At 56.8% G+C, this 27085-nt stretch overlaps 2 protein-coding genes across 2 annotated transcripts; one reads left to right on the forward strand and one right to left on the reverse strand.

Moving 5' to 3' along the window:
• Nucleotides 1-1707: 1707 nt before the first annotated feature.
• On the reverse strand, nt 1708-7402 carry ENH_00020400 (hypothetical protein, conserved; the record flags this gene model as incomplete). The annotated part of the gene is made up of 11 exons (XM_013584442.1): nt 1708-1829; nt 1978-2044; nt 2255-2305; nt 2661-2784; nt 3002-3102; nt 3425-3635; nt 3745-3776; nt 4213-4405; nt 4469-4541; nt 6015-6933; nt 7325-7402. The coding sequence occupies 11 exons, from the start codon at nt 7400-7402 to the stop codon at nt 1708-1710; spliced, it is 1971 nt and encodes a 656-aa protein (XP_013439896.1).
• A 2838-nt stretch (nt 7403-10240) lies between these two features.
• On the forward strand, nt 10241-25801 carry ENH_00020410 (hypothetical protein, conserved; the record flags this gene model as incomplete). Its single annotated transcript, XM_013584443.1, has 7 exons — nt 10241-17437; nt 17623-23474; nt 23700-23807; nt 24198-24467; nt 24730-24848; nt 25176-25288; nt 25526-25801. 7 exons carry the CDS (start codon nt 10241-10243, stop codon nt 25799-25801), a joined length of 13935 nt encoding a protein of 4644 aa, XP_013439897.1.
• Between the last annotated feature and the right edge of the window lie 1284 nt (nt 25802-27085).

Below are 27085 nucleotides of genomic sequence, written 5' to 3' on the forward strand. Positions count from 1 at the left end.
TTATGCTTTTGCCGTGGCTTGCTAAGGACGCGTTTTGTGCTAATATCTCTGGGAAGAGTGACCTCGTGGAGGGCGTCTACCTCAAATGGTAGAGCGCTCGCTTAGCATGCGAGAGGTAGAGGGATCGATACCCTCGTCGTCCAGTTTGCACTTCCGTCGATCCCTTTTTTCACGCCAAACTGAATACACTTGTTGCTTCCGCTTCCTTATATACTGTTTTTACGCGCCAAGCAGAGTATGCTTGTGTCCTTTAGCCGCATCCACTTCCTGTGAATCGCAACTAGCAGGTAAGCCATCATATGCTTTTGCCGTGGCTTGCTAAGGACGCGTTTTGTGCTAATATCTCTGGGAAGAGTGTCCTCGTGGAGGGCGTCTACCTCAAATGGTAGAGCGCTCGCTTAGCATGCGAGAGGTAGAGGGATCGATACTCTCGTCGTCCAGCTTGTCATCGGATCACAGTTCCACTTGCAGAGCAAGCTGAATATGTTCATTTTGTTTACACATGTTTCTACGAGTTGTAGACCTCAAATCGCAGTGTTTGGTCTTCGTATCGTGTAGCTGTCCTCCTGTGAAGGCCTCTGACTCCTTGTAGCTAAAGGTATGGCTACCCCTTTGAGAAAATGCAGAGTTTCGTTTTTCCTGGAAGCCCAAAAATGAGCTCATACTTCATCATTGTTCCTGGCAGTTGAGTGCGAAGCCTTACAGCGTTAGATTATCATGTTTATGTCGACGGCGAAAATGGGAAAAAACTACCAGAGATGCCAAGCCCTAAACTCCGAACCCTGAACTCTTCACTTCGTCAAGCACACGGGCTTAGCGGCGGGAAGGCGCAGCAGTGCAGCGAGTTCCCGCTCGTGTTGATGTATGGCCGCAGCTGCCTCTCTCTTACGCCGTGCTTCTTTGTCCTGAAAAAATTATTCCCACTTTCCAACCCTTCAGCTTCGGACAATAAACCCTTATTTCTAAGCCGTGAAAATCAACTCATGGGCGATCCAGGGTTACAATTAAAGCTCGCACACAATCGAATACACTCAAGGCCTGGCCGTTTAAGACGAGACTTTAAGACGAGACCTTCGGTCATACGCCTTAGTCTAAAACTGTGGACTGTGTAACCTAAGCCAAAGTATCGTTTCTGCAGGTCAGAACTTGAACACTCAGTTGCAGATGCTACATCGAAAGCATTAAAGTCTTTAGCCTTAACGATGTGCCATGGGGCAACTCGTTCTTTAGTTACCAAAAAAGTTTGCATGGCGACCCTGGCTGCCTCTACTATTTCGTCTTGTGCTCGACGGCGTTCAAATCTGGCAGAGCATTCTAAAGCCTTCGCGGCGTCGCGCTGATCTTTTTCTCTCCTATTAACCCGCAGCAGCGCTGCCTGCAGCACCCAATAACAGTGGCTATTTCCTTCCCTTTGTTTCAGTATCTCTGCCTATGTTTCGTTTGTCTGCCACCGCTTTAGCCTCTTCACAAGCGTGGCTGCTCTGGTGTGAGCCTCTCCGCCCACGCGTCTTTCTTATTTGCTGTTGGCCTCTCTGCTGTGCTTCGTCTTGCTTTTCCTTTTGCCTTTAGTCACCTCCTACTTATAATGTTCTTTTTGTCTGCCTCCTCTATTCATCTGCCTGTCTAGGTAACTGTACGCCTCCTTATCACTTTGTCCCGCTACCTAGCCTTGGATCTGCCTGCACTGTTATTGCTATCTGTTCATGTCTATCTGCATGTGATTCTGTCTGTGCAGTGGTGACCAGTGGCCCTGCTGACTTCCTCTGCGAGTCTCTGTTGCTGTCTTGCCAACGCCGCTCTCTCCATGCCTTTGACCAGTTGCTGCCTCACTGCAGTGCATCAACAGCGCGCCACAGCAGAAAGGGTGAACTAAAATAAACACATGCCGATGCTAAAATAACTGGTGTAAACAGTTAGAAGGCACTGCAGTAATAAATAGGAAAACTGCTAGTTCATACCACTGAATGCCGCCCTCACCTGCTTGCTCTGCGAGTAGCTTGGTGCCCTGTGTGTACTCGTAACTTATCTGTCTCTCTATTTGTTCCTGGGCGAGAAACAAACAGCACAAAACAAGCCCTTAATCGTCGACCCTAGACCCCACGCCACAAGCCTTTTCTCGTTTGTTGTTGAAGTGAACATTCGCAACGGTTCAGCGCGTGTCTGGAAAAAAGCGCAAACATGACCGACTAAACACTGAGCCCCTGGCCCTTTATTCTTGGTTGTAAACCTTAAACCCCAAGACTCATCTGTCTACCTGCTGGAGGGCCGCTTGTCTTTTAATCTGCCCTGCTTTTTTCTCCAGCAGCTGCAAAGGCGAACCGCACAAACAAGTCATGCCTGTCATGTAGTTTTTTGCTTATATCGGTGGCTACTTTTGGTGCTGTTGCTGTGCCCAGTGCCACGTTTTCTGCTGTTTCCGTTACCCCGGCCTCACATTGTAACAGCTGCTCCTGCTGCTAATAGTGCTCGTGTTGCTGTTATTGCGCTCGCCGCTATGAATTCACCTGCTTTTCTCACTGCTCCTACCGGTCACGCACTTGCTGTATCTACTTTTGCAGCCTCTGCTACTGTGCCTGCCGCCCATGCTCTTACGCGTACTAAACTTTGGGGCTTCTACTGTTCATGTTGTTGCTACTACTTCGGGGCTGTGCGTTGCTGACCCATTTTGAAGCTCTGAGCGCGGCTGCGCCTGCTGCTAATCTCTCTGCCTCTTTGGCCCTCCGCATCTCCTCTGCGCGTCTTTCCCTATTGGTCTCTGCTGCTTCGCGGAGCACTGCCTTTGCACTGAGAGCACAATGGGACTCCCCTGCGGCTGCTGTTGTCGCTAGTGTTGCTAAAGCTGCTCTTTCAACTGTTGCATGAACCTGCCCAGCTACTGCTGCCTGCTGGGATGCTCCGCAGTTCGCCGTTTTGTGGCAGCAGCGCCCCGTTTTGTTTGTTTGGAGGCCACAAAAGTAGTTGGCTTGCCGCTTCATCTCTTTTTCTAGAGCTGTATACTTACCTCGCTACTCTCTCTGCCGCTTTCCTCAGAGCTTCCCATTTTTTTTGTCGTTCTTCCATCACTTTGTTGCGCCGTTGCTCAAGGGCTTCCGCTGCTTTGCGCTGCAGCAGTTATACAAGTACAGGCGTGCAAAGATTGTCACAGAGGCGCTGTAAGCGAAACAGCAGCAGTGGCAACAGCGGCAGCTGCTGCCGCAACAGCTGTAGCAGCTGGAGCAGCAACAGCTGTAGCAGCTGGAGCAGCTGTAGCAGCTACAGCAGCTACAGCAGCTACAGCAGCTATAGCAGCTGCAGCAGCACGAGACAAAAACGAAAGCTGGACTAAATTGTCGGCCTGCAGCGTTTTCTCTTATTTTCCTTGTCTTCATTACGACAGCACGGGAAGAAAGGTGTCTTTCTGCAGCGTCTTGTTTTATCTTCTAACCTTCATTATGACTGCGCGGATGCGAGTCTCCAAAAGTGACATTGAGCCAAGGAATGCAGCGTCGGTTCTGCTGTTGCCTGAAGTGGTTTGATCCTTGCGAACCCGTAGGCTTGCTGCTCTTTTCATTTCAGCAATGATTGATGACGCTCGAGTCAACTCCCGTAGCTGGGAGGCAGCCATGCGCTTCTTCACTGCCGTATCCATAGACTGCCTGCAGCAACGGCAAATAACAGTAAAAGTGGTGACTGCAGCATCAGCTACTATAGCAGGGTCAGCAGCACAGCAGAAACAGTCGCTCTGCTGATTGGTTGAGAGCTCACAGGTGCTGCAAAAACAGAAGCTGATCCAGCGGCTTCAAGAAAATCAAAAGAAACAGCAAGCACTTTGCGACAACAGCAGCGCCAAAAGGTCGCGGAGCCGCAGCAGTAAAGGTAGTAGCAGCAGCAGACGCAGCAACATATGCTTGCTTACTTGAGCAGTGCCCTGCGCAATTCTTGTCTTTCTCTCCGTACTTGCTCTGCGCGGACTGTTCTTCTGTCAAGCAGCTGCTCCCATAGTGAAGAGGCCAATGAAGCACACAAAATCCATCAGAGTAACGCATAGGCACATCTTTCTACTTATTGCAGGAGCAAACGCACACGCAGATGCTGAAATAAATGAAAGCACTTTGCGCCTCTACCTTTGTCTCCGTGTCTCCTGCTGTTTTTGCATCCCATGTTATCTTTGTGCCTGAACCTGCTTGCATTTATGCAAATGTTTATGCTGCTCCACGCTTTATTTAGTCGTACCTCCAGGAGTGCTTTTCTGGTGTTCTCTTGGAGTTGAGATCGTGTGGCCTGTCGCTTGACCGGAAGCTGCCGCAGTTTCTTCACTTCCTCTTCTTTTCGTGCTGACAGCCACTCCGTCTCTGTTTGTCTCTCTTTACGAGCCTCTGCAGCCTTTCTCTGTCGAGCAAGAACAGCAGCACGCAAAGCGCGAGCCCTGAGCGCAGCACACTCACGCAGATGCACTCGTGACAAAACTTTCTAACCCACGCAAATTTACGGCAGTGAGAGTGCCAAACTACAATCACTATCAGTGGCAATACTGGTAACGTCATCGGCAGCAACAGCGGAGGCTGCAAGGACAACAACCGCAGCTGCAGCAGCTGCAGCCAAGCACTAGCAGCAGTGGCCGCAGCATGAGCAATCGTAGTAGCGGTAGTGTGCATGGGATGCAGTAGCAGCACCAGTAGCAGTGGCACGCAAGCAGCACCAGCAAAAGCAGCACCTGGACATCCTCGCTTTTGCTTTTCTAATTGCTACCAGCTTCATTTTTTCTTCATCAACTTCGTTTTCCTGCATGCCGTTTAGACTGTCCAAAGAGCGGCTTCCCTCGAAAGAGCAAAGTGATTCGCCTTCCTTTCTGCGCCTCTCCGCCTGCACGCTCTAAGCCCTAAACTACTGTGTCTGATAGCCAGAGCCTGATAGCCTTGATATCCGTAGTTCGCTGTGCCATGTCTTACTCTCTACGTCATGCCTTGCAGCTCTGGCCCCAAAGTTTGTGCCTTTGGCCAATAGCTGGCGCTTTCGTTCTGGTATTTCATGGTTTATAGTTCAACGACCAGGGTAGAGGGCATCACACGCACGAATCTGCTGTGTTCTGTTTAGGGGTGTACCTGTAGCAGAAGCAAACTCTCAGCTCGTCTTAGGGACGCCGTTGTGTGTCTGACGGATTGCTGCGGCCGGCGGTGGAGAAAAGAAGGAAGAGAAGAGACAATTTTAGCTGCGACGACGAGCATACAAGCGTGGCACGTTTATCTATATGAAAAACTCAAGATTGTGAGTACTTGCATTAAGGCATTCATGAACCTTCACACAACTAAAAATACTTTCATGTTTATGAAAACTTCATCATTGTGAGGAGTTGTAATAACGCCTTTTTGCATCTTCACACTATACATGCTCAGGTGTGAACACATGTAAGCACTGCCATGCAGTGTAAGACATGAATGTATGTCAGCAGAAGCGAATATGCCTACGGAAAGACGAAAACATGAGCCTTGCCACTAATGCAAGGCCAAATACACAGTTACAGGCAAAAGCAAATGGACAGCAAAAGCGACAATGAACCGGAAGCATTATAAGACTTGAGACTTGAGGGGGATGAAATAGGTATTCCACCGGACAAGCAGAAAGGAACAAGCAAAAATGGAAGAAAAGGCAGTGAAGAAGCTCACGCCTAAAGAGATGTGTCGATTTGAATTTTTCTTCGGCTTGCAGACGCAAAGCGGCCAAATTGGTTGGTCTTCTAGCCGTCATAAAAACGAAAGGTCTGGGAACTGCAAAGAACAAAATTTACTGTAAAACAGTCAAAAACTAAGGAAGAGCCACGGATGCAGGCATTCTTCCTTGCCGTGATAAATAAAAAGCGCATTAGTAATGGGCAGAGGTAACGTAAAACAGACACAAACGCCCAGAAAACGAGAAGAGAGAACACAGCCACAAACAAAGAGTATGTTTTGCACAAACAGACTGGATTTTGTGTCCTGATGTGAGTTGCATATTAATTCGCCCCAAATTTGAACAAAACAGCGACCGCTGCGTATCACCTGTAACCTTCAAATTTGACCTTCCTGAGGCCTCCCTGGATACGCCCTTCACCGCTTGCATCTGCAGTTGCTGCTGCTGCTCTTTGCTTGAGTTGGCAGCTGGCGTCGATTCGATGTCGTCTTCTGTTGACATTTTCGGCGCCTCACTTGCTTCACCCGTTTCCATGGCTATGTCCGCTGCGTCCTTATTGTCTGGAAAAGAAACACCTTTGTCCTCGAGAGGAGGTGCTTCTGCAGCTAAGAGCACTTCACTGACAGCAGGAGCGGCATCTGCGGCCGCTGCACACTCGAGCTTCTGAGGAGTACCATCTTTGTTTTCGCTCCGTTCTGCAGTTGGTTTCTCGTCCCCTGAGAAGCGTGATGAAACCAGATTGGGCCTCGAGAGAGAGAGGACACAAGTAGCCTTTCTCTGTTTCATGCTTTCCTTGCACTTGTCGAGGATCCGCTGAGATGAGCCGGCTAGTGGCGTTGTGTGGCGCCGGCGTGGGGCCCCTCTGGGGCCTGCAGACCCCTCAGGAGCCGCCGAAGGACAGTCGCCAGTGGCTCCTTTGTCCACGTACAGGACGGCTCTGCCCTTTGGGCTCTTTTTTCTCCATGCTGCCTTGCCGCCGCTCGTCTCCCCTTGCGGGGGGCTATTAACTCTAGGGCTTTTAGATGCGGAGGAGCCCCCCGCGCTTCTCCAAGACCTCGGGACCTCTTGGATCCCCTGACGCTTCTTGGATGCTTCTGCCAACCTCTTGAGGGCGAAAAGAAGTGAATAGGATGCCTGTTGGGCCCGTTTAATCTTTGGAAAAATTGTAGACTCTATGTATTCTGTATCGTAGCAAAGCTGCCAGGCTGGAAGGACATGGCGTCGGAGGCTATCCTCATCAAACAAAAAGTTCAAGAGAGAAAACATCACTGAGGGATTTCCATATCCCTGAAGGAACAAACCCAACAGTGATGGGAGTTCACGTCTGTCCGCTACTATCTCCGTCTGATCCTCTGACTACTTACGCTTGCGCTTCCTTCTCCGTGCGGGATTTCGCGCATTATTATCCCTGTATTTCCTTAGCGTGTTTCCAGTCTGTTTCATGTCTTAGCTATCTCTTCTTTCCCTTTTCTAAGAAAATTCCTGCTCCTGTGGTGCCTGTGCGCTCCGTGCACGGGTTATTACCCTCTACGTTGCTCTCTGTATGTCTTAGTGTTTGCCCATATTTCAGTCTGTTTCGCGGCTCCAGTGTGTGCTATATTTGCTTGTCTCGCTTCCTATTGCTGCTTTCGAGCCTATGTTTAGTCTTGCAGAGACCTCGCGGGAGATCCGCACTGACTCGGACAAATCCAGCAAAAGCTTCGATTCCTATCTCGGGCAAGAGGAAAGTGGCCATATATACAAGCAGGCTGTACATGTGTTGGTGACCCTGCGTAGGACCCGAGCGGAACTGCCGCAGGAAAGAGTTCACTACTGGCTGCAGCAGCTGCTGTTCGCAGAGAACTCGGTCAGCCAGTTGACAAACAAAGGCCGCAGATGTTGCAGAGATATCTCTGAGACACGCCAAGATCATATGCAAACATTTACTTGTGGTTCCCCATTACAATATCATTCTTGTGTTCCTTTATCGCTGAAAGAAGAGGGAAATAAAGTGCTGGGGTGTATCCACAACCGCTGCTACACGCATGGAAAGTACTGCCCCTGCGTGCAGACTCAGACACCTCTGGTGCTTTCTGTCTACTCGCTTCTGCCTTTGTCTCTCCGTTACTTGCTCTGTCTTTTCCTTCTCCCCATTTTTTAAAGGAAATTCACTCGTCACAATGATTAGGAAGAAAGGTTGCAGATTGTGCACTAACGGGTTGCTTGTGGCTAATTGTGGCTAGCTATATATTGCGCCAGCGCCCCTGCCGTGTGCCCTTGAAATGCGCCCGAAAAAGTAAATTTCATCTTTCTCTATGTCTGCTTCGTGAAACAAAACCCGTTTCCAGTCAAGACAAGAGAGCAACTGACGGTAGGAGCGGGGGCACAACACTGCAATGATGTGCTTACACACACAACTGGACCCAGACATCTGCTTTCAGTTAACATGCTCATTTCTAAGTACTGCGAATGCGCGAATAAACTTGCAGTTCCTGTATGCAGTATCCGCCTACTCGCTACGTTTCGTTCTTGTACACATACGCGCGCAATTACAGCTGTACGTCCGTTTATTTATTTGCCTGCTTGCACCGGCAACTTATTTTTGACAGCTTTGTAGAATCGACTTTGACCGTCTCACTTTGAAAGGCTCGCCTGAATTATATCTATGCTTTGGTTCTCTTTTGTAAGGGCCTCCAGGACGGCGTTGCATTGATTAAGTAGTTTCTTGTAAGACAGAGAAGGGCTAGGGGGTCCCTGCCCCTGCGCTTGGCTGCCGCAGGGGCTGCAGCGTGGGGCCGAAACCCCACGCTTCACTGCAGCCAGTTGCAGACGCATGAGCGCCTAAGCTCGAATACCAGTGGGCTCCGGTCTCAGGAGCCGACGGGACCAAGGGACAGTGAGCTGTTTGCGTCAGTCCATGCCTCAGAACATGAGTCTAGACTCGGACGCATAAGTCCTGCATTCTGTGTAGCTACAGAGTTAACAGAGAAGAGCAGATGCTTTGAGGTGACCCTCTCAGCCCCCCACCCTTCTCCTTGGTTTGTCTGCTGGCCCCTGAATAATGACAGGATATGTACTGTTGCCTATTTGATTTTCATTATTATTTTCAATATTATGTTGCCTGTAAGTACGGACAGAGACGAGCAGCCGCATGCATGAGGGGGCCCCAGCCCAGAGAGCGTTTGCATCGAAGTGGCTGTAGATCCTTCTGGGTACGTGGGCTGCAGTTAGGTTGAGGGGCCTACTCTGCTTCTTACTCGAACGCTTTAGGTGTTGATTGTTTAAGAGGCAATAAACGTGTTATTAAACAACAAATAACGGGAAGCAAAAGGGAACAGCTGGGCGAGTCACATGCAGTCTTCCGGGCTTGGTGTGACCCTCCCACCAGCCCGGCACGCCGTGTATTCCGTGGTTGCAGAGGCTCAACTGCTGGACTGCTACCCTCATAAAAATGTGTTTAATTTTTAATTTATTAATGTACTAATCCAAATGGGATACACAAGGAAAACCGAGACACATGGCAGACACTAGCACACGCTGAGGTCCGTATGCCGGCTTCTGTAATGTATCCATCACTGACAACATTGGTCCGTTCTACACGAGGAAGGGGGAGCCGTTTGCTTCTATGTCTGTGACTTGTAACAATTTGATATTAGTACCTTGAAAAGAAAAGACAATTAAAATAGATAACGTAAAAAGGAAGTGAGGAAGTAGGTGGCGAATAGCTCTTTGCAAGATCTTACGGGCGCCAGGCTGCTAACAGAGGCGCAGTGGGAAGATGAAACAAAGAAGCCAAGTGCGGGACCTTCGCACTTTGGCGTTGTTTTTGCCTCGTTTTCCGACAGACCTAGTCTATTTATGAAATCTTAAAGGATTAATTATTGTTTTGTGGCGTTACTTATTTGCTTTTCCTCCCTGAGGGCCCCTACAACAAAGGAAAGGCCAGAGCACTGGCGCCAGGTGGCCACGGGGGCTGCTTTTTGAGCTCACTCTGCCTCTCTTCAGGCCAAAGCCGAGTTTTAGTAGGTCACTGAGGATTTTTCGGGACCTTCCCGAGTCCCGTCGGCAGCAAGCGGGCGTGCACACCCACTCCATTGACTTCAACCGCAGTGGCGCCTTTCTCTGTCCGTTTTCCTTGTCTTTTTCCCCTTCTCCAGCTGCCCGTCTCTTTGATGTACATCACATTGACTAGGCAGCTGGACTCCCAGGGCAGCACTAGCCGCCATAGGCCGACCACAGGACCTCTCGGTATCCAGACTCTTACGGGGGCCCGCGGCTGGTTCTTTAGACGCCCTTAGTAAGGGCTCATTTTCTCTGCAGCAGCTGCAGCTGCTGCATCTCGGCAGCGGTGCCACCTAGGTTTCCATGCAGTGGCGCTTGTGTTCCGCAGCACAACGAACTTTTTACCACTTAGAAGCAACAGCAGCAGCAAAAGCAGCAGCAGCAGCAGCGCCGCCAGCCGCAGAAGCAGGGGGAGCAGGAGCAGCACGATGGTTCGCAGGGCTCTGACTGTATGCTCGGACCTTCTGCCTTATGATCTGTAGAGGCACGCCCGTTGCCTCTGGTGCTCTGGCCTGCCTTAGGGGCCCCCAGCGGCTTCTCGCAGGCATTTGAGATGAGCGAGCCGTCGCTGTGGGGCAGGCTCCTGAAGCTGCTGCAGCGTACTCTACGCGATGCTGCAGCTGCTTCGCTGCGGCGGGTGGTGCTGGGGTCTCTGCTGAAGCACCTGAGTAAGCAGCAGCTGGATGTGGCGGTGCGAGGGGGCGAGGTATGTCTCCTATCTGTAGACATAGAGACGGGTCCTCTTAATGAGGCTCTTCAAGCTGCAGGCTGGGGCTTCTTGGCGGTGGTTAGTTGCCACGTAGAGTGCATCAGTCTCAAGTTGCCCCTCACCCTCAAAATCTTCAGGCCAGCCGTCGCTTTGCGCTTTCGAGGGCCCCCACAGTCTCTCGCAAGCCAGTGCCTCCCGTATCCCGCGCCTTACCCTTCAGTCCAACAGGCTGCAGCTACTGCAGCTGCTGCAGCAGCCACTGCAGCGGATGCAGAAGCCGCGGCAGCAGCAAAGTACCTGCACCAACGAAATCCCCAGCACTCCCACGGACACTCCACAACGGAGCTCTGCAAGACGGGGAGAGTGCAAGGAGATGCCCACATGTCAGGAGAAAATCTGGGCCTGGGGTCCGTGAGTGGTGGCTTATCGGCTGCTGCTGAGGCAGCAGCAGCACAAGCAGCAGTAGCAACAACGGCGACAGCGGCAGCAGCAGGCAGAGAGCCTGTGGATGGCAGCACATGTGTGCAGGGCACGCAGCATGCGCAACAGAATGAACGAAGTAATTTGATTGGAGGCCCTTTCTGTGTGGGATCACTGGGGCCTCCGGAGGTCTGCGTGGGAGCCCCCAGATGCTCCGAATGGGGGTCCCCTGCAGGAGCCCTCTTGGGGGCTCCAGGAGGGTGCGGGGGCCACCTGCCTGTGTCTGACAGTGCCTTGTACAGCGTGGACTCTCTGCTTGCTTTGCTTCGGAGGGCTTTGCAGAGCGCAGCAGGGGCCATCGACTTGTCCATAGAAATGGCGGTCATTTGCATTTATCAAGACGAGACGGCTGAACAGCCCCTTGAAAAGGGGTGTAGGGGCAGCCCTTGTGCACCAGAGACCTCGGGGGCTTTTGAACTGCCCACACGTTGGGCTGGCAAGGCCAGGGCGGCTGTGGGGGCCCCAGGCTGGGGCGGGGGAGAGGCAAGAGACACAGAGGGAGGGCGTGAATCCTGCGAGGCCTCTCAAAGGGACCCTCCGCGTTTTCGCAGCTTTGCTGCAGGAGAGGACCGCCGAGAAAGCCGCCGGCGGCGTCTGAAGGCGGGATCTCGAGAGGGTTCCTTTGAAGGGGCCCCCTATGGAGGGGCCACTCTTAGAGGGGCCCCAGGCCATGATGGCGTCCCGCGGTCTCTCTGGGCTGTACGGCTGCACCTTGAAGAAGTGCGCGGCTGCGACTCTTATGCGGGCTGCGCTCAGCTGCAGCTGGGCAGCTGCCAAGTCTCTCTGCTGCCTTCGCTTCCCCTGGAGGCTTTCACTTCGAGGGCCAGCAACAGTTGGCTCGGTGCTGCTGGACTGCTGCTGCTCAGCACTAAGGCCCCTAACGTTCACAGTGGCTGGCCTGCGCCTGTCAGCGCCTTTAGTGGGCCCATGAAAGGCTTTGTTGTGGCCCCGGCAGACGGAGCAGCAGCAGCAGAGCTTGCGGCACTCCCCGCCGCTGCTGCAGCAGCAACAGCAGAAGCAGCAGCAGCATCAGCAGCAGGGGATGATGGAGGGGGCAACGAGGACCCTGTCATCATTGGCAGAGTTGCCGTTCAGGCGCCGCTGAGTGCAGTCACCGCTATGCAGTCGGAGGCTCACACTGAGGACTGCCTCTCACTCTTAGCCCGGCAGCAGCAAGTTGATAATCCTGGAGCCGCTGCGGGTGCTGCTTCCGCTGCTGCCCTTGCTGTTCATGCCAGCGCGCCCCTTGCAGCGGCAGCGGCAGCAGCTGCGGCAGCAGCAGCAGGCGGATGGACCCCAGGAAGGTGCAGCTGCGACAGTTGCTTCCGTGGGTGCCCTTGCAACAGCATTAGCAGCAGCAGCAGTCTAGCAGCACAAGCTGTTTTTGACTACGGCGTTTGTCTCTCTGTGCCGCTAGTGCTAGTCCTGGTGGGGACGGAGCACCTCAGGATCCTGAGACTCATAGGCGAGACCATTGGCCTGTACGAGGGGGCTCCCGCAGGTCCTGGGTGTTCCAAAGTTAGGTGTCGAAGCGGCAGCAGCCGCAGTGGCAGCAGCAGCGACGGAGCGAGCAGCAGAAGAAACGGCCGCAGGAGCCACCTGGAAAGCCCAAGGGAGCTTAAAGAGGGTCTTTCTGCGTGTGGATCAGCAACAGCAGCAGCGGCAGCAGCAGCAGCAGCGAACGATGCAAAAACAGCCAACGAAACAGCAGTGCGAAGCAGGAACAGCGGCGACAACAGTGGCATGCCTGTTTCTGGCTGCAGCAGCATCCCTTGCTGCAGCAGTTCGAGGCAGCAAGGGCTGCTGGATGAGCTCACAGGCAATGTCATATCCGCTGATGAGGGGGACGAAGACAGAGAGAGCTGGCACTCTATGGTACCGTTGGGGCCCCCAGAGACTCCAGAGCTTGGGGGGGCGCCCCCAACTCGTGGCAAGCCGCTCCATGGGGCCCCCTGGTGGCGGCGCGCTGTGGCCTTCTGCCAGCCGGGGCCCCCGGTGGCTTCTCGTGAGGCGGCAGCTGCAGCCTTGGAGACTTTTGGGGGCCTCCTGGATGCTGAGGAGACAGGGATGTCTTTGGGGGGAGAGGTGCTGCCTTTTCCTCAGTTCGAGCAGCAGCAGCAACAGGAGCGGCTGCAGCAGCACCAGCGGCAGCAGCACGGACTTCAACGGAAACTGCAGAAAAAGGTCCAAGACGTGCAGCAGCAGAAGCACCAGCATCTGCTGCAGCAAGGCGGGCAAGCGGGGGAGGGGCAGCAAGGGCTACTGCAGCAGCAGACGACCGAACTAACCCCGCAGCAGCAGCATCATGGCTCGCGTCTGGATAAGGCCGCAACGGCAGCAGGAGTGGAGGCGCAGCAGCAGCTGAGACAGAGAGGAGCAAGTAAATCCCTTCACGGTCGCCTAGGGCCTCAAGCGCACCGTCAGCAGCAGCAGGCGCAAATGGGAGAGGCATTGCAGGCATGCAGCAAGGCTGTGGCTGCTCCTGCTGCTACTTGTGGCGCTCACAGTGAGGACCGTCCTGCTGCCTATGCAGCTGCTTCGGAAAGCTGCAGAGTAGCAGCATGCAGCCTTCCTGCAGTAGCTGCGGCTGGAGCAGCAGTATCGTCGTCAGCAGCAGCGGCGCCTGCAGCAGCAGCTGTTGCGGCTGTCGCTCCTCGTGCTTCCTACGCAGTGAGCATATCAGTTGAGTCCCTTGCTCTCCACTTTGTAGCCAGTAGCGACTTTTGTCCGCTGCTGCTGCCAGACTGCGGGCTGCCTTGGGGGCCCCAGAGGGGCCCTCCAGCCACAAGACGAAATTCCTCTAATTGGGGGATCCGCAGAGCATCCGCAGAAGACCTAGGAGAGGGGCCCACGGGGGGAGATGCTGCACAGCAGCAAGCCACGCGGCCTGCTGCTGCTGGGGAATTCGTGGGCACTGGGCGTCCTGAGGCGGCATCAGCAGCAAACGGAGCAGCAGCTGTTTCTCCCAGCTTGGTGAGAGCTTTCCTCAAGGGCGCCCCCTATTGCCTCCTGTATACCCCTTTGCCGTCTACGCACATCATGTCTCTGAGTGTCTCGGATTTCTCGATTTCCGTCTTTTCGCCGAACTGTAGCAGTAGCAGCAGCAGCAGCAGCGGCGGCTGTGGATATGCGTCTGCTGGCTGCGCATTTCCTGATACGGTGCTCCTGATGCCCAAGGCAGCGCCGGCTGCTGCGTGCGCTGCAGCAGCTGCAGCCGCACCTAGAGCAGGCTCTCACGCTGGCATTGCAGGGGGCATCCCTCCGCACAATTTGCTGAGCCAGCAGCAACAGCAGCAGCACATGCAGCAGCAGCGGCAGCACCGAGAGCAGGCCCTCCCTGTCTGCGTCATACAGAGCGTCGTCTCTATCGGCCAGTGGGCTCTTCAGTTTTTCGAGGCAAAGCGGCCAAGGGCCACAGCTGCTTCGCCAGTGGCCCCCGGGGGTCTTCTGACAAGAGTTTGGAGCTGCTTAGACAAACTGAATGGGCAGACCACAGCGCCAGAGAGACACGAAGTGCTCGTTGCTGATGCAACAGCAGCAGCGGCAGCAGCAAGCACTGCGCCAGCTGCAGCTGCGGCGGGCGCCGCAGCAAACGCTGCAGGGAACTCCCCAGAAGACGCCGAAGCAGCCAGGGACACTGAGGACGCTGTTTCTCTTGAGTCCCTGCGAGTTCCTTCTGTTTTGCCGAGCTCTCCAGCTCTGCAGCTCAGCAGTAAGTCCAGCAGCAGCCACACCAGCAAGTCCAGCAGCAAGCCCAGCAGCAACTGCAGCAGCAACTGCAGCAGCAACTCTAGCAGCAACTGCAGCAGCAACTACAACAGCAGCTGCAGCAGCAGCTGCAGCAGCAGCTGCAGCAGCAGCTGCAGCAGCAGCTGCAGCAGCAGCAGCAAATGCAGCAGCAGACTCAGCAGCGCCAGCAAACAGAGCAGCGGAAGCGCTGAGCTAAGTGACTTGGATGCGGATTGCCTCCAAAGAGGCGTGGGCCCTGAGGGCTCTAAAGGGCCCCTTAGGAAGGACGAGCTCGCAGACTTGAAGGGCAATGTAGCTGCAGCAGCAGAAGGCAGCTGCAACAGCAGAGTGGGTGCATGCCAGAGCGCACGTGTCCAATCACCCCACTCGAAACTGCCAGTGACACAAGCAGCATCAGAAGGGCTAGCAGAGACGGAGCAGGCTCTTGACACTATCAGCAGCAGCAGCAGTAACAGTAGCTGCCAAACACAGAGCAGCAGCAGCAGCAGCGGCAGCGGCATCAGCAGCTGCAAGTGCAGAAGCAGCAAAAGCAGCAGCCTCCAGAGCAGCAGCAGGAACAGTGAGGGCAGCAGCAGCGAGGGCAGCAGTAGCCGTGAAGACAGCAGCAGCAGCAAGTCCAAAACATCAAATGGCAGGAAAGTTGAAGACGGAGAAGAAGCCTCAAAGAGCCTTGCTGCGGGCGCCGCTCGTTTTGCATCGCCGGCAGCAGCAGCAGCGGAAGCAGCGACAGCCACAAAGCAAGATGCTTCGGAAGCAGCGGCAGACAGCGAAAAGGTGAATACACCCGTCTCAAGCGGCATCTCATATGCTGTTGTGAGAGGGCGCCGAGGGCGAACTTCAGCCGCAGCAGCAGCCAAAGCGACGGCAGCAGCAAGAGCAGCAAAAGCAGCAGAGGGAGTCAGCAGCACCAAAGGTAACGGCCTCAAGCATAAGGAACTCGACTCGGACGCTGCCGCTGCAGCGTCGGTGGCAGCAGCAGCATCAGCAGCACTTGCTGCCGCTACCTCATCTGTTGGAAAGAAGCAAGGGGCAACGCTGCAGCAGCCTGGAGGAAGGCGTAGCAGCAGCACGTTTGTCTCTCCCCGGTGCAGCAGGACGCCAGAGGCCGGCACTCCGGAAGTCGCTGCATCAGAAGCAGCAGCAGCAACGAAACCAGGAGCAGCAGCCAAGGCAGCAGCAGCAGGGCGAAAGAAGGCCGGCAGAGATTTCGCAAAGTCTAAGCAGGGCAAGCCTGCAGCAGCAGCAGCAGAGTTGCCAGCAGCAGCAACTGCTCCTGCTGGCGCTTCTGTGGGCTTCGCGTTGTCGCGGGGCTCCGCCAGCGATAGTGAGGAAGCTCTATGGAGTGGTTTGTTGGGGGGAGAAGTGCTCGACGACCCCCTGCAAGCTGTTCCCCAGCAGCATCTGCAGCAGGCAGCTGCTGCTGCTGGGCCAGCAGCAGCACTAGGAGCAGCCGAAGAAGCTGCAGCGAGCGAACAAGGGCTACCAGGAGCACCCCGAGCAGCAACAGCAACAGCAGCAGCAGTAGCAGCAGCCGTGAGACTTGTAGGCGACACTTCTTCTCTTTTCAGTTGCTTCACGCAGGCGCGAGAGACCAAGGCCCCATTGTTCACTGCTGTTTCATCAAACTGCAGCAGCAGCAGCGTGTCTTCCGTGTCACTCAAGGACAGCAGCAGCAGCAGCGGCGGCAGCGGCCTCCGTGATATGCAGCAGATGAAATCACTAACTCTTGAAGAGCTTACGGAGGTTCTTCAAGCTGCAACAACTGGGGGCGCATTTTGTGGGGCCCCGGATGAGTACAAAGCCCACGTGCTGCTCTTTGGGGCCAGAAGAGAGGCGCTGGCAAGCACAAAACAGGGCGATGCTGCAGTGGAAGCGGAAGCAGCAGCAGCAGTAGTGGAGAACCACTTGCATAGGCAGAAGCGTCGCACCTGCGAGCTCAGGAGGCACCACCCATTCATCTCTCGCAGCAACAGCAGCTGTGGCAGCAGCTGCCGCAGCCGCAGTGACTGCAGCAGGAGCAGCCCTTGTTGCTGCAGACGCCCAGGGGCCCCTTTTCCAGGCCTTAGGGCCCCACATGAGCAATGCTGCAGCAGCAGCAAAGGAGGAGCAGGCGGCTGGAGGGAGTGGCCGGAGTCCGAGGCAGGCATGAGTCTTTCTGGTGCCTTTCCGTGTGCAGAATACCACTCTCCTACACACCGAAGATATAGCAGCAGCAGCAGCAGCTTGGGTTTGTGGGTCATGAGAGTCCCAGAGGAGTTGGAACGATCAGTGCCAGACAGCGCCCTCGTGGCTCCGGTTTGCGCGCCCATTCCGTTCAATCGTACGCCGCAGAAAGCAGCAGCAGAAGCAGCAGCAGCTGGAGACTATGAAAGCGTGCTCTCGAGCTCTAAGAACGAAGCTGAGATTGGGCTTCCGCTATTCAAAACTTTCAAAGAGGAGCCATTCTGGGATGTCGAGAGAGCGGCAAATAGACCGTTGGTCACACTACGGACCTGCTACTTCTTTCATCCTTTGCTGCAGATGCCTCCAGCGGTGCTGCAGTGTACAGACATCATTGGGGCTGCCAGCGTCGCTTCAGGGCTCCACAGCGTTTCTCCCCTTTCAGCAGGAACGGAAGCAGTTGAAACTGTCAATCCGGCCAGTGCGTTTTCTCTGAGTCAGGCGATCCATGCAGATTCCTCACCAGCTGCGTCTGCTGCTGTTGCAGCTGCTGCTGCAGCAGCTGCTGCAGCGGCTGCTCTGTGGACAGATTTAAGCATCGAGGCTGTGATTGGTCAGCTTCCCCTTGACGCTCTAGGGGAGATCTTACAGGTAATGGCTGCTGCTGCTGTCAGTGCTGCTGTTTCTGCTGCTGGTGTTTGCAGCCACTTTGCTGTTGTTTCGGGATTCCTCGCTAGAGCTCCTGCTGCTGGACTCATACCCCACATTCAACCGCTGTGCTCTTGGGTGCAGTGTGTTTTGCTTTTGCTTCATTGCTGCGCTTGTTTGCTCCAAAGGTCTGTGACAAGGCTTCCGCTGCTCTATTGCCGGCGCACGGTGCTGCAGCGGCCGATGCTGCTGCTGCAGCACAACGCTTGGACTGCACAGCAGTGGCAGCAGCAGCAGCGGGGCAAGCAGAACCGTCGTGTCTTGCGGAGAAGCTGCCTGTATTTTGGGGAATGTCGGTATCCTGTTTGCGTCTCCACATCGGGGCTGTTAACAACATTGAAGCAAGACCACAGCCGTTAGCAGGAGGGGAAGTAGAGGCAGCAGCAGCAGCAGAGCCTGCAGCATTGGCAGCAACAGCAGCTCCAGCCAAGAAACAGACTATGGAGGCCGGCAAAGCTTTTGGAATGCGTGAAAAGGACTGCGGCATCAACACTTGCTGCAGCAACAGCAACAACAGCAGCAACAGCAACGGCAGAGACGATAGAAGCAGCTGCAGCAGTACCTGCCTTGTTGTAGATGTGTGCTCCGTGAAAGCCTCATACTGCCCAGGACGCAGGCTCTTGAGCAGCAGCAGAAGCGACAGGAACGAAAGCAGCAGCAGCAGTCTCACCAGCAGCAGCGCCACGGGAGATACAGAGTTGCGTCGGCCCCGCCAAGCGTCTCTGTCGCTGGAGCAGCACGTGTGCTGCTTCTTGCTTTACAAAGAGAGTGACCAGCTGCAGCTGCTGCGGTTCCGGAAGCAGCCGTGGGTGCACAGGCTTCTGTTTGCTACCTGTGTGCCTAGCGACTCTACGAGGGACCACTCACGGGCATCTCTTGGGGGCCCCTTGGCCGAGGGGGCCCCCTGTAGGGCCCACTTGGCAGCAAGTGCTGCGAGCGAATATCTGGGTGCAGCTCCGGCTAGCCTGAAGGGCCGCTTTGTGCCGCTGCTGGCGATGCTGACAACTCCAGCCCCGTCGGCCTCGTACGAATGCCTTGACCTAGTCGCCTACGAAACTCCTGCAGCAGCAGAAGCAGCAACAGAAGCAGCAGCAGGAGCAGCAGCACGCGAGCCGCCAGCTGCTGCGGCAAGTCGAGCGGTATCAAGCCCCTCTGAGCGCGTGTTTGCTGCGACAGCTCCTGCTGAAGCCACTGACAACGAAGGAAGGTGGTGGGCGGGAGCTGCAGAGCAGCAGCGCGAGCTGCGCTGCGCAGAGCAGCAGCAGCAGCTGCTGCCACAACAAGCGTGTGAAGTGCTGTCGCTGCATGTGCCCTTTGTTGAGGCGTCTCTGGACCCCGACGTAGTCGTCCCCTTGGGGGCCTTCCTGCACAGTATTTCGTCGACTATTGAGGCCCTTAGGAGAGACACGGAAATGCCAGTTGATGCAGAGCAGCAGCAACAGCAACTGCAGCAGCAGCAACTGCAACAGCAGCAACTGCAGCAGCAGCAGCACAGAGAGCCGTTGTGGAGGCGGTTGCTTTGCACGCCTGGCAGCAGTATCAACGTGTCACTCGGGGCCCTTTCACTAGATTGCTGTTTATATTCCGACTGCGGCAGCAGCAGCAGAAATATCAGCAACAGCAGCGAACTGGCAGTCTCTTATGGAGGAGCTGTCTCATCAGAAGGCTTTGCTCCTGGAAATGCAGCAGCAGCAGCAGCAGCAGCAGCAGCAATGCCGGTAGCCCGATGCGCCACCTGCAGCTCTGGGGTTTACATCGAGTTAGGAAGGCTCGTTTGTTCCTTGTCATGCCTTCCGCGGCTGCCCTCCACAGCAGAAGCAGCAGCTGGATCAGCAGCAGCAGCAGCAGATGTAAGCAACCGTCTGCTGGGGTCTCTCTCCTTAGGAAGTTTAGCTGCCTTCTGCTGCTCCGAGCCTGTCCTTTACACATGGAGGGCTTCTCTATACCACGGCTGCAGTTCCCCGCGTGGCGTGGCAGCAGCAGCGGCTACAGCAGCAGCAGCTGCTGCTGCTGCAGTGCGTCAAGGGCCCTCAGCCGCAACTACTGATGGAGCCCCACAAGGCGTTCCAGTTCAAGAACGAGACTGCGTCCTTTCAGTCCTGGCCGAGGCTTGCGTCCTCGAGGCAATGGGCCGGCGCGGCAGCAGCAGCATCAGCAGCAGCGGCAGCGGCAGCTGCAGGAGGGCTTGTGTCTCTGTGGAAACGGCAAAGGCGAACATGGAGTGCCTAGTGGGTGTCTGCAGTTCACTGGCGCTACAAGGCGCAGCGGCGGCACTTTCTGTTCTTGAGCGGTGTGCTGTGGCTGCTACGGCCTGCGAGCAACAGCAGCAACAGCAGCAGCAGCAGCAGCTACAACAGCTACGGGAAGATAGAGAACTGACAGTGTCGTTCGAGGCCCTCCGTCTCAAGGCCAGCGTATACCAGAGTTTGCTGCTCTTCCCACGCCCTTCAGAAGCTCTTCAAGGTCCAGCAGCCCCGCCACGAGCAGCAGCAGCAGCAGCAAGCACAGCTGCTGCGCCAGTTGCAGCAGCTGCAGCAGCAGCAGCTCTCCACGGAAGCTCCCCTGAATGGGAAGGGGCCTCTGATGGGTCTGCAGCGGCGCCCCCAGGCTGCGGGGCGGAGACGCCTCTCAACTTGGAGGGGTCGGGGTGGCTGGCTGTGATGCACGTAGATGCTCTTAGAGTTGAATTGCGGCAGCAGCAGCAGCAACAGCAACAGCAGCAGCAGCCGCAGAAGGGGAAAGAGCCAGCTTCCAAACAGGGAGCCACTGCAGCTGAAGCGGACACAGCGACGTCAGGTGCAGCAGCAGCAGCAGCAACAGCAGTAGCAGGCTTGCTTCTGGGGCTTAACTGCAGCTCTCTAGAGCTGTATCTGCTAGATGAGGGGACTCGTTTGTGCCGTTTAGCAGTGGAGGCTGGAGTGTCGCTGCAGCAGCTGTCGCTGGTGCCACTGCCCTCCCCGCTCATAAGTAGGCCCTTTGGTGTTTATGGGGGACGCAGGGACCCCTCAAACGCCCCCCACTGCTGCAGCTGTTGCAAGGGCTGCGTTAGAAGAGACAATAGATTAATTGGCAGCTCAAGCGACAAGGCGAGAGCAGCAGCAGCAGCAGCAGCGCCGGCAGCGCCAGCAGCAGCAGCAGCAGCAGCAGCAAATCACAGAGAGCCCGTGCCAGCTCTTGTCTTCAGGGCAGACGCAGCTGCTCCCCTGTTGCCTCTCTGCGGTTTGGCGCGGCTCTTGGTGGCTGAAGACTTGGCGTGTTCAGTCCTCCTGCCAGCGAGCCCTTGCGCCCAGCGCTCTCTGGGGGGCCCCGTTGAGGGGCCTCTCTCCCTAGGGGGCCCCCGTGAACCCCCCGGGGGCCCCTCCGGGGCTTCTCGGGGGCACCTGCGGTGTGGGGCAGTGGAGGGTGTCCTGTGTCCAGACAGCCTGCGCTGTTTCTTGTTCGTTTGCGCGGACTTGCAGTACTTGCTGTCTCTGCCGGAGCCGCCCCCTGCAGCAGCAGCGTTTATGCGTTCCTGCTCTCAGTTTCTTGCAGCTACAGGACTAGGGGCCCCCCAGGGGCCCCACCAAGAGGCCCCTGCAGCTGACTTAGGCGCTGAGGCCTCTGGGGTCCACCAGAAGGGCTTTGAAGAGTCCTGTGAGGAGCGGTCAGAAGGCGGCTTGGGGGGCCCCCCGCAGCGGGCCCTTCATGCCAAGCCCCGGGGGGTCCCACAAGGGGTCAACCTTCTCGCAGGGGTCGATTTGGGGGCCTTCCTGACAGACGGAGAGGAAAGGGCCCCACCTCTTGGGAGGCCCAGAGCAAGTTTTCACGAAGACTCGATGGGGCTGTACCCAGCGGTCGCCCTCCCTGCTTTTGCAGGAAGCTCTTCTTCAGCCGCAGCAACTGGAGCAGCAGCAGCAGCAGCAGTGGTAGCCTCTGGTGCTCCAGCAGGTTTGCCGAGAAGCTCCAACGTCGCCCTCATTAGAGATTACGTGGCTGCTGCCCCCAGCTTTCCTGCGGCTGGAGATGCCGCTGGCTCTCCCAGACCAGTGGTCACCGGGCAGTACGTGAAGGCAGCAGCTGCGAGCGCTGCAGCAGAAGCAGCAGAAGCACCGGCGCACACTGCAGCAAGCTTGAAGGAGGCTCTCGTGTCGGCAGCAGCAGCGGGGGAAGCAGCTGCAGCAGCAGTAGCAGCAGCAGAAGAAGACGACAGCGACGGCTCCGAGTCCTCTTGGGAGGCAGCAGAAGGGGAACCCACAGCTCCAGGGGCCCCTCGAGCGGGCCGCAGGAGGGGCCCCAGGGGGTGCGCAGCAGCAGCAATTCAGGAACTGAAGGAGGCGGATGAGGCAGCCAGGGCCCTCGTCATAGAGCTCTACCGCCCAGAGGGTGGAAGCGCAGCAGCAGCAGTTTCGCCTCGAGCGGGAGACAGCGGCCAAGACAGGGATGCTGTAGACAGCAGCAGCAGCAGCAGCAGCAGCAGAAGCAGATGGCCTGTGACGGTTTCTGTCACAGCAGAGGACCACTTTAAGCCTCCCGCGGAGGCCCTGCCCTTCGACAGCCCCGTTGGGGGCCCCCTTGGGGGCCCCCCAGCAGGCAACCGGAAGGCCCCCAGCGTGCGCACCAGCAGCCTGCCTGTGGGGCCCCCAGTGGATGCTCAGAAAGGGCCTTGGGGCCCCCAGTTGAGACAGAGGGCCCTCGTAGAGGAGCCCGAGACAGGCACTGTGCGCGAGGCCCCCTGGGGGCCCCTCTTGGAGGTCGAAGTTGCGGAGGCGCGCATTACTTTATCACAGGACCCGCACTTTTCGAACGGAAGTCCCTCGACTGTGGGACTCAGAGCAGATTTGCTGCGCCTTTGTTTGAGCAACACCAGCTTGATCGTCGCCTGCAGCAGCAGCGACAGCAGCAGCAACTGCAGAAGCAGCAGGGGTGGAGTGAGCCGGTTCTTCGGCGTCACCGTGAGGGACTTGAGCGTGGAAGATCTTGTTGAAGGATCTTCATTTGGGCTGCTGCTAAGGTATCACGAAGATGAAATTGTGCGCCCCCGGCCCACCACCTTGCCTATGGTGACTTGCCTGGCCACGGAGTACTATCTTCCGCAGCAGCAGCAGCTGCTGATGCCGCAACTGCAGCAGCAGCAGCAAGAGCAGCCGCAGGTGGAGTACGACGTCGACATCAAAGTGCTGCCTTTTGCCCTGTCGCTGCACCAGTGCACCGTCGACGCCGTCGCAGCTTTCAGTGAGCAGCTGCTGATGGCCGGGGCTGTAGAACTCCCCCCATCGCGCCTTCTGCCTGATGAGGGGCCCCCTCCCTGGAGATGCAGCAGGAGGGGTACCCCTTCTGCGGGGGCCCCCAGAGAACGGGCGCGCAGCCGCAGTAGTGGGGCCTCGCCCTCCACTTCTTATTCTTTCTCACGGCCGGACATGGAGAGGCTGTACCATCGCCACCACGGCCGCCAGCACCAGCACCAGCACCAGCGCTCGCACCCGCACAGGCAGCAGCAGCACGTGCAGCAGCAGCACCAGCAGAGGACGCAGGTGCGCAGGAGAGCTGAGCACTCCAACTTCGACTGGGGCCCCCCTGCAGCAGCAGTGAACCCTTTCGAGCTCCTAGTGTCACCAAGAGGGCCCCCCCGGGGCCCGACAATGGGGCCTTCTTGGGGCTCCTCAACGCAACGGCATCATCGTCAGGGAGGCGTCTGCAGCAGCTGCAGCAGCGGCGGGAGCTGCTGCTGCAGCGAGTCCCCACGCCGCATGCAGCGGACGCCGTCCTTTGCCCTGTTAAGTACCCTTCGCAGCGCCCCCTGTGCAACTGTGGCTGGCGTGGAGGGGGGAGGGGCCCTCTGCGTAGGGGCGGCCCCAGGGGCCCCTAGTGACGTTTTCATTCGGTCGTTTCGGCTGTCTGCTCTTTTGATCAAAATCGACTTCGCCGCGAGGCCTCCAAACCCCAGCGGAATTTGTCGGGGAGACCTGCGGGAGCTGCTGAACCTCTTTGCTTCGTGCTGCAGGTAAGCAGCATCGCTAGACACAGACACAACTCCATCTGCTTGTGTAGTTATCTTTGCCCAATGTTCCCACAAGCATGAATATTCATGCAGTGAGGAACGCGACCTTTGTTATTCACGAAAATCCACGAACTGCTTTCCTTGCATAGGGCCCGCTTATAGGGGTTTAAAGGAAAGTAAAAGTTTAGGAAATAGGATTTAAAGATGGAGTTTTGCGTTGTGTTTCAGGTTTGAGGGTATTGAGGTGGCAGTGCCTTCTCAGGTGTTGTGCGACATTTCTTCTGTTGAACGTCTCTTCAACAAAATCGCCGCCCACTGGGTGGCGAGTGTCAGCAGGTAAATCCTGCTGCAGCAGTGGGAGCAGCAGCAGCAGTGGCAGTAGTAACGGCAGTCAAAGCAGCAGCAGCAGTGAGAGTAGTAGCAGCAGTCAAAGCAGCAGGAGGAGTAGCCCTAGGAGCCGGTGCAGACGGGTTACCTTCAGAGGCAAGGGAAATGCGTTCAGCAGCAGCAGCAACAGCAGCAGCACAGAGCAACATCAGCACCAAAAGCATCAGCAGCAGCAGCAGCAGGATTAGTAGGGCTCGGATGGCTGTACCATAGCGGGCTCTGCTGCTGGAAATTCAATTTTGTTCTCTGTAGTTGCGTGGGCTGTGAGCTTGTTCACTGTTCTCTGTGCCATTTGTGCTGCTGCCGCTGCGGCTGCTGCTTCTGCTGCTGCTGCTGCAGGGCTGCAATGATGCGATGCATCAACAGCGTTGCTCCTCTAAATGGCCTTCTGAGAGGCGGCCGCACAATTCGCAGTTGGCTGCTGCGGGTGTTCCGGCGCCGCCGTGGCTGGGCTCGGAGGCCGCGTGGGGGCCCCCTTGGGATGCCCCCAGCTCAGCGAGCTGCTGCTGCGCTGCAGCAGCTGCTGGCGTCAGTAGATGCTCCGGGGTTGGCGCTGCTGCTGGCTAAAAATGTCGCTGCTGCTGCAGCCAGTGCAGGCTTCGAGGGACTGTGGGTCGCGCTGTGGCTCGGTGGCTCTGGCAGCCTGCTGTGGGCCTTCCAGCGCTGCTGCTGTTGATGCTGCTGTTGCCTGTGCTGCTGCTGGGGTCGCTGTTCTCGCTAGAGTGCCTGTGTTGCAGTCATCTCGTGCTGCTGCTGCCTTGCTGCTAGCCGTGAGCCGTGTTTGGACGGCCTCAACCTCAGGGTCCTGTTTCTGGCTCTCTCAGTGTTGTTGCTGCTGCTTCCGCTGCTGCTGCTGCTGCTGCTGCTGCAGGTGCCTTTCGGAAAGGGCCCTGAGAGGCCTCCATTCGCTGCTGTACTTGCTCGACCGCGCCTACACTCCCGGCAGCTGCCCTCCCTACCCGTCTGCAACATTCCGCACCCGCACAGGCAGTGACGTGATGCTGCTGCTGCAGCAGCACACGAGGACTGCCACGAACAGGCGGCAGCAAGCCAGCTCCCACGGCAGCCGCAGGCTTAGACTCGGGCTGCAAACCTCTCTTGCATCTTGTAAGGAAACCCTAAGCCCTAAGCCTAAGCCTAAGAGGGGGCAGCAGCCCCGGCACTACGTGTTTGCGGGGCTCACAGCAGCAGAAGCTGCTGCTGCTGCTTCGCAAGTGCTGCTGCTGCTGCTTCCCAAGTGCTCCTGCTTGTGGCGAGCTGCTGCTGCTGCTGCTCCGCAAGCGCCGCTGCTCGTGGCAAGCTGCTGCTGCTGCGCAGATGAGGCCTCTTCGGCGGACGGGGGAGCCCGAAGCAGCTGGGGAGGTCCCGGGGCTGCTGAGAGCAGCAACGAGTGGGCAGTTGTGCAGCTGGGCGCGGAGGGGCTCTATGAGGTTTGTCTTTGCAGCTTTTTTCGTTTCTGCTGCTGCCACCTTGCTTCTTCTTTTCCCCAATTCTCATTCCCTTGTCTTCAAGTTTGATCCCCACTTAGGACAGGCTGCTCCTGCGGCTGTCTCAACTGCGGCTTTTCGCTTTAGCTGTTGCGGCGCGCCCTTTTCCCAGTGCTGCAGGTGCATCTGCTGTTGCTGCTGCTGCTGCTGCTGCTGCTGCTGTTGCTGCTGCTGCTGCAGCCCGAGGGTGTGGTTGCAGGGCTGGGGGACGCCTGTCGGTGCGTGTCTCGGGGCTTTTCTTCTGCGCGAGACGTGTGCCTGCGTCTGTACACCCCAAACTGCCTGGGGCCCGAAGCCCTCCAAATCGCCGGCCGCGTTTTCCCCGCGTTGATTTTGCGGCCTCTCTTGGGTTTCTCAGAGGGCTGCACCCGCGCAGTGCAGGTGGGCTTTGGGAGTCTTTGTAGTCTTAGGTTTAGATTTGCTGCTTCTCCAAGTGCAGCAAAGCGCAGGGTTTAGATATGCTGCTTCTCCAAGTGCAGCAAAGCGCAGGGTTCAGATTTGCTGCTTCTCCAAGTGCAGCAAAGCGTAGGGTTCAGATTTGCTGCTTCTCAAAGTGCAGCAAAGCGCAGGGTTTAGATTTGCTGCCTCTGCAAGTGCAGCAAAGCGCAGGGTTTAGATTTGCTGCACTTGCAGAAGCAGCACTTCTAAACCTTGCGCTTTGCTTTAGGTGTGGCTGTCGCCTCAGCTCTGGCCCAAAGCCACTTTGACTCTTTTGGGGCTTTACTTCTACTGGGGCTTTCAACTTTGCTGCTGCGCGCTGCTGCAGGGCGCCCGCAACCAGCTCAGGCCAGCTGCCCGCGCGGAGTGGCTAGCTGGGGCCCGCCGGCCCCGGGTGGACGTGGGCCAAATTTGTTCTGACGAAGACGACGACATGCTTATCGCGTAGACACCGAAGACCTCTCCAGCTAGCTGCGCAGTCAGCTAGCTAGCTGCGCAGCTGCCTGGGGAGCTGGCTATGCTAGCTATGCAGCTAGCTGTGCACCTGGCTCTGCGGCTAGCTGCATAGCTAGCCGCACGGCTAGCTGCGCAGCTCGCTCTGTAGCTAGCTGTGCAGCTGGCCGTGCAGGTACTTGTGTAGCTACCTGTGCAGCTAGCTGTGCAGCTGGCTAAAACAACGAATAGCTAGCTAGCTAGCCGCAGGCACTGTGCCGCGAGCCACACACTCGTGTGCTGGGCCAGCGCTGTTCCCCGGCGGCTGCCCGGGCTCCCACCAGACACTTGCAGCGGCAGGCTGCAGCTAGCTAGCTAGCTAGCGCTAGCCGGCTCCTGTGGCGGCGCAGCAGCTAGTTGCTGGGTAGCTAGCAGGCCCGCCTAGCTGTCTCAGGGGCCAGCTAGCCAGCAGCTGACGGCAGCGAGCTGGCTAAGTACCTAGCGAGCTAGCTAGCTGCCCACTAGCTAGCTAGCTGGTGCGGCCGCCAGCAGCTTGGCTAGCTAGCCGCCGAGCCGCCAGCTAGCCAAGCTGCTGCAGTGGGCGAGCGCCTCAAGCCGCAGACAGTCCGAGCCACTGCTTCCATCGAAGGCTCAAAACAGCTAAAGGCCTCTCAGGGGCCCCTCGGTTTATTTGTGTCTGTTAATTCTACTGGCCTTTTTGCTTATGCCCCCTACGCGAGCGGCTCGAGCCGTCGGGGCTTCTTTACCTGCTGCTGCTGCTGCTGCTGCTGCTGTTTCATGGCCGCTTCCTTCCTCTCTGCTGCTGTTGCAGAGGCTGCCCGCTGCAGGTGCTCTGCATGCGCTTTGCTG

This window comes from Eimeria necatrix, genomic scaffold, assembly GCF_000499385.1.
Source record: "Eimeria necatrix Houghton genomic scaffold, Enh_scaff16, whole genome shotgun sequence".
In the NCBI taxonomy this organism is placed as follows: domain Eukaryota; phylum Apicomplexa; class Conoidasida; order Eucoccidiorida; family Eimeriidae; genus Eimeria; species Eimeria necatrix.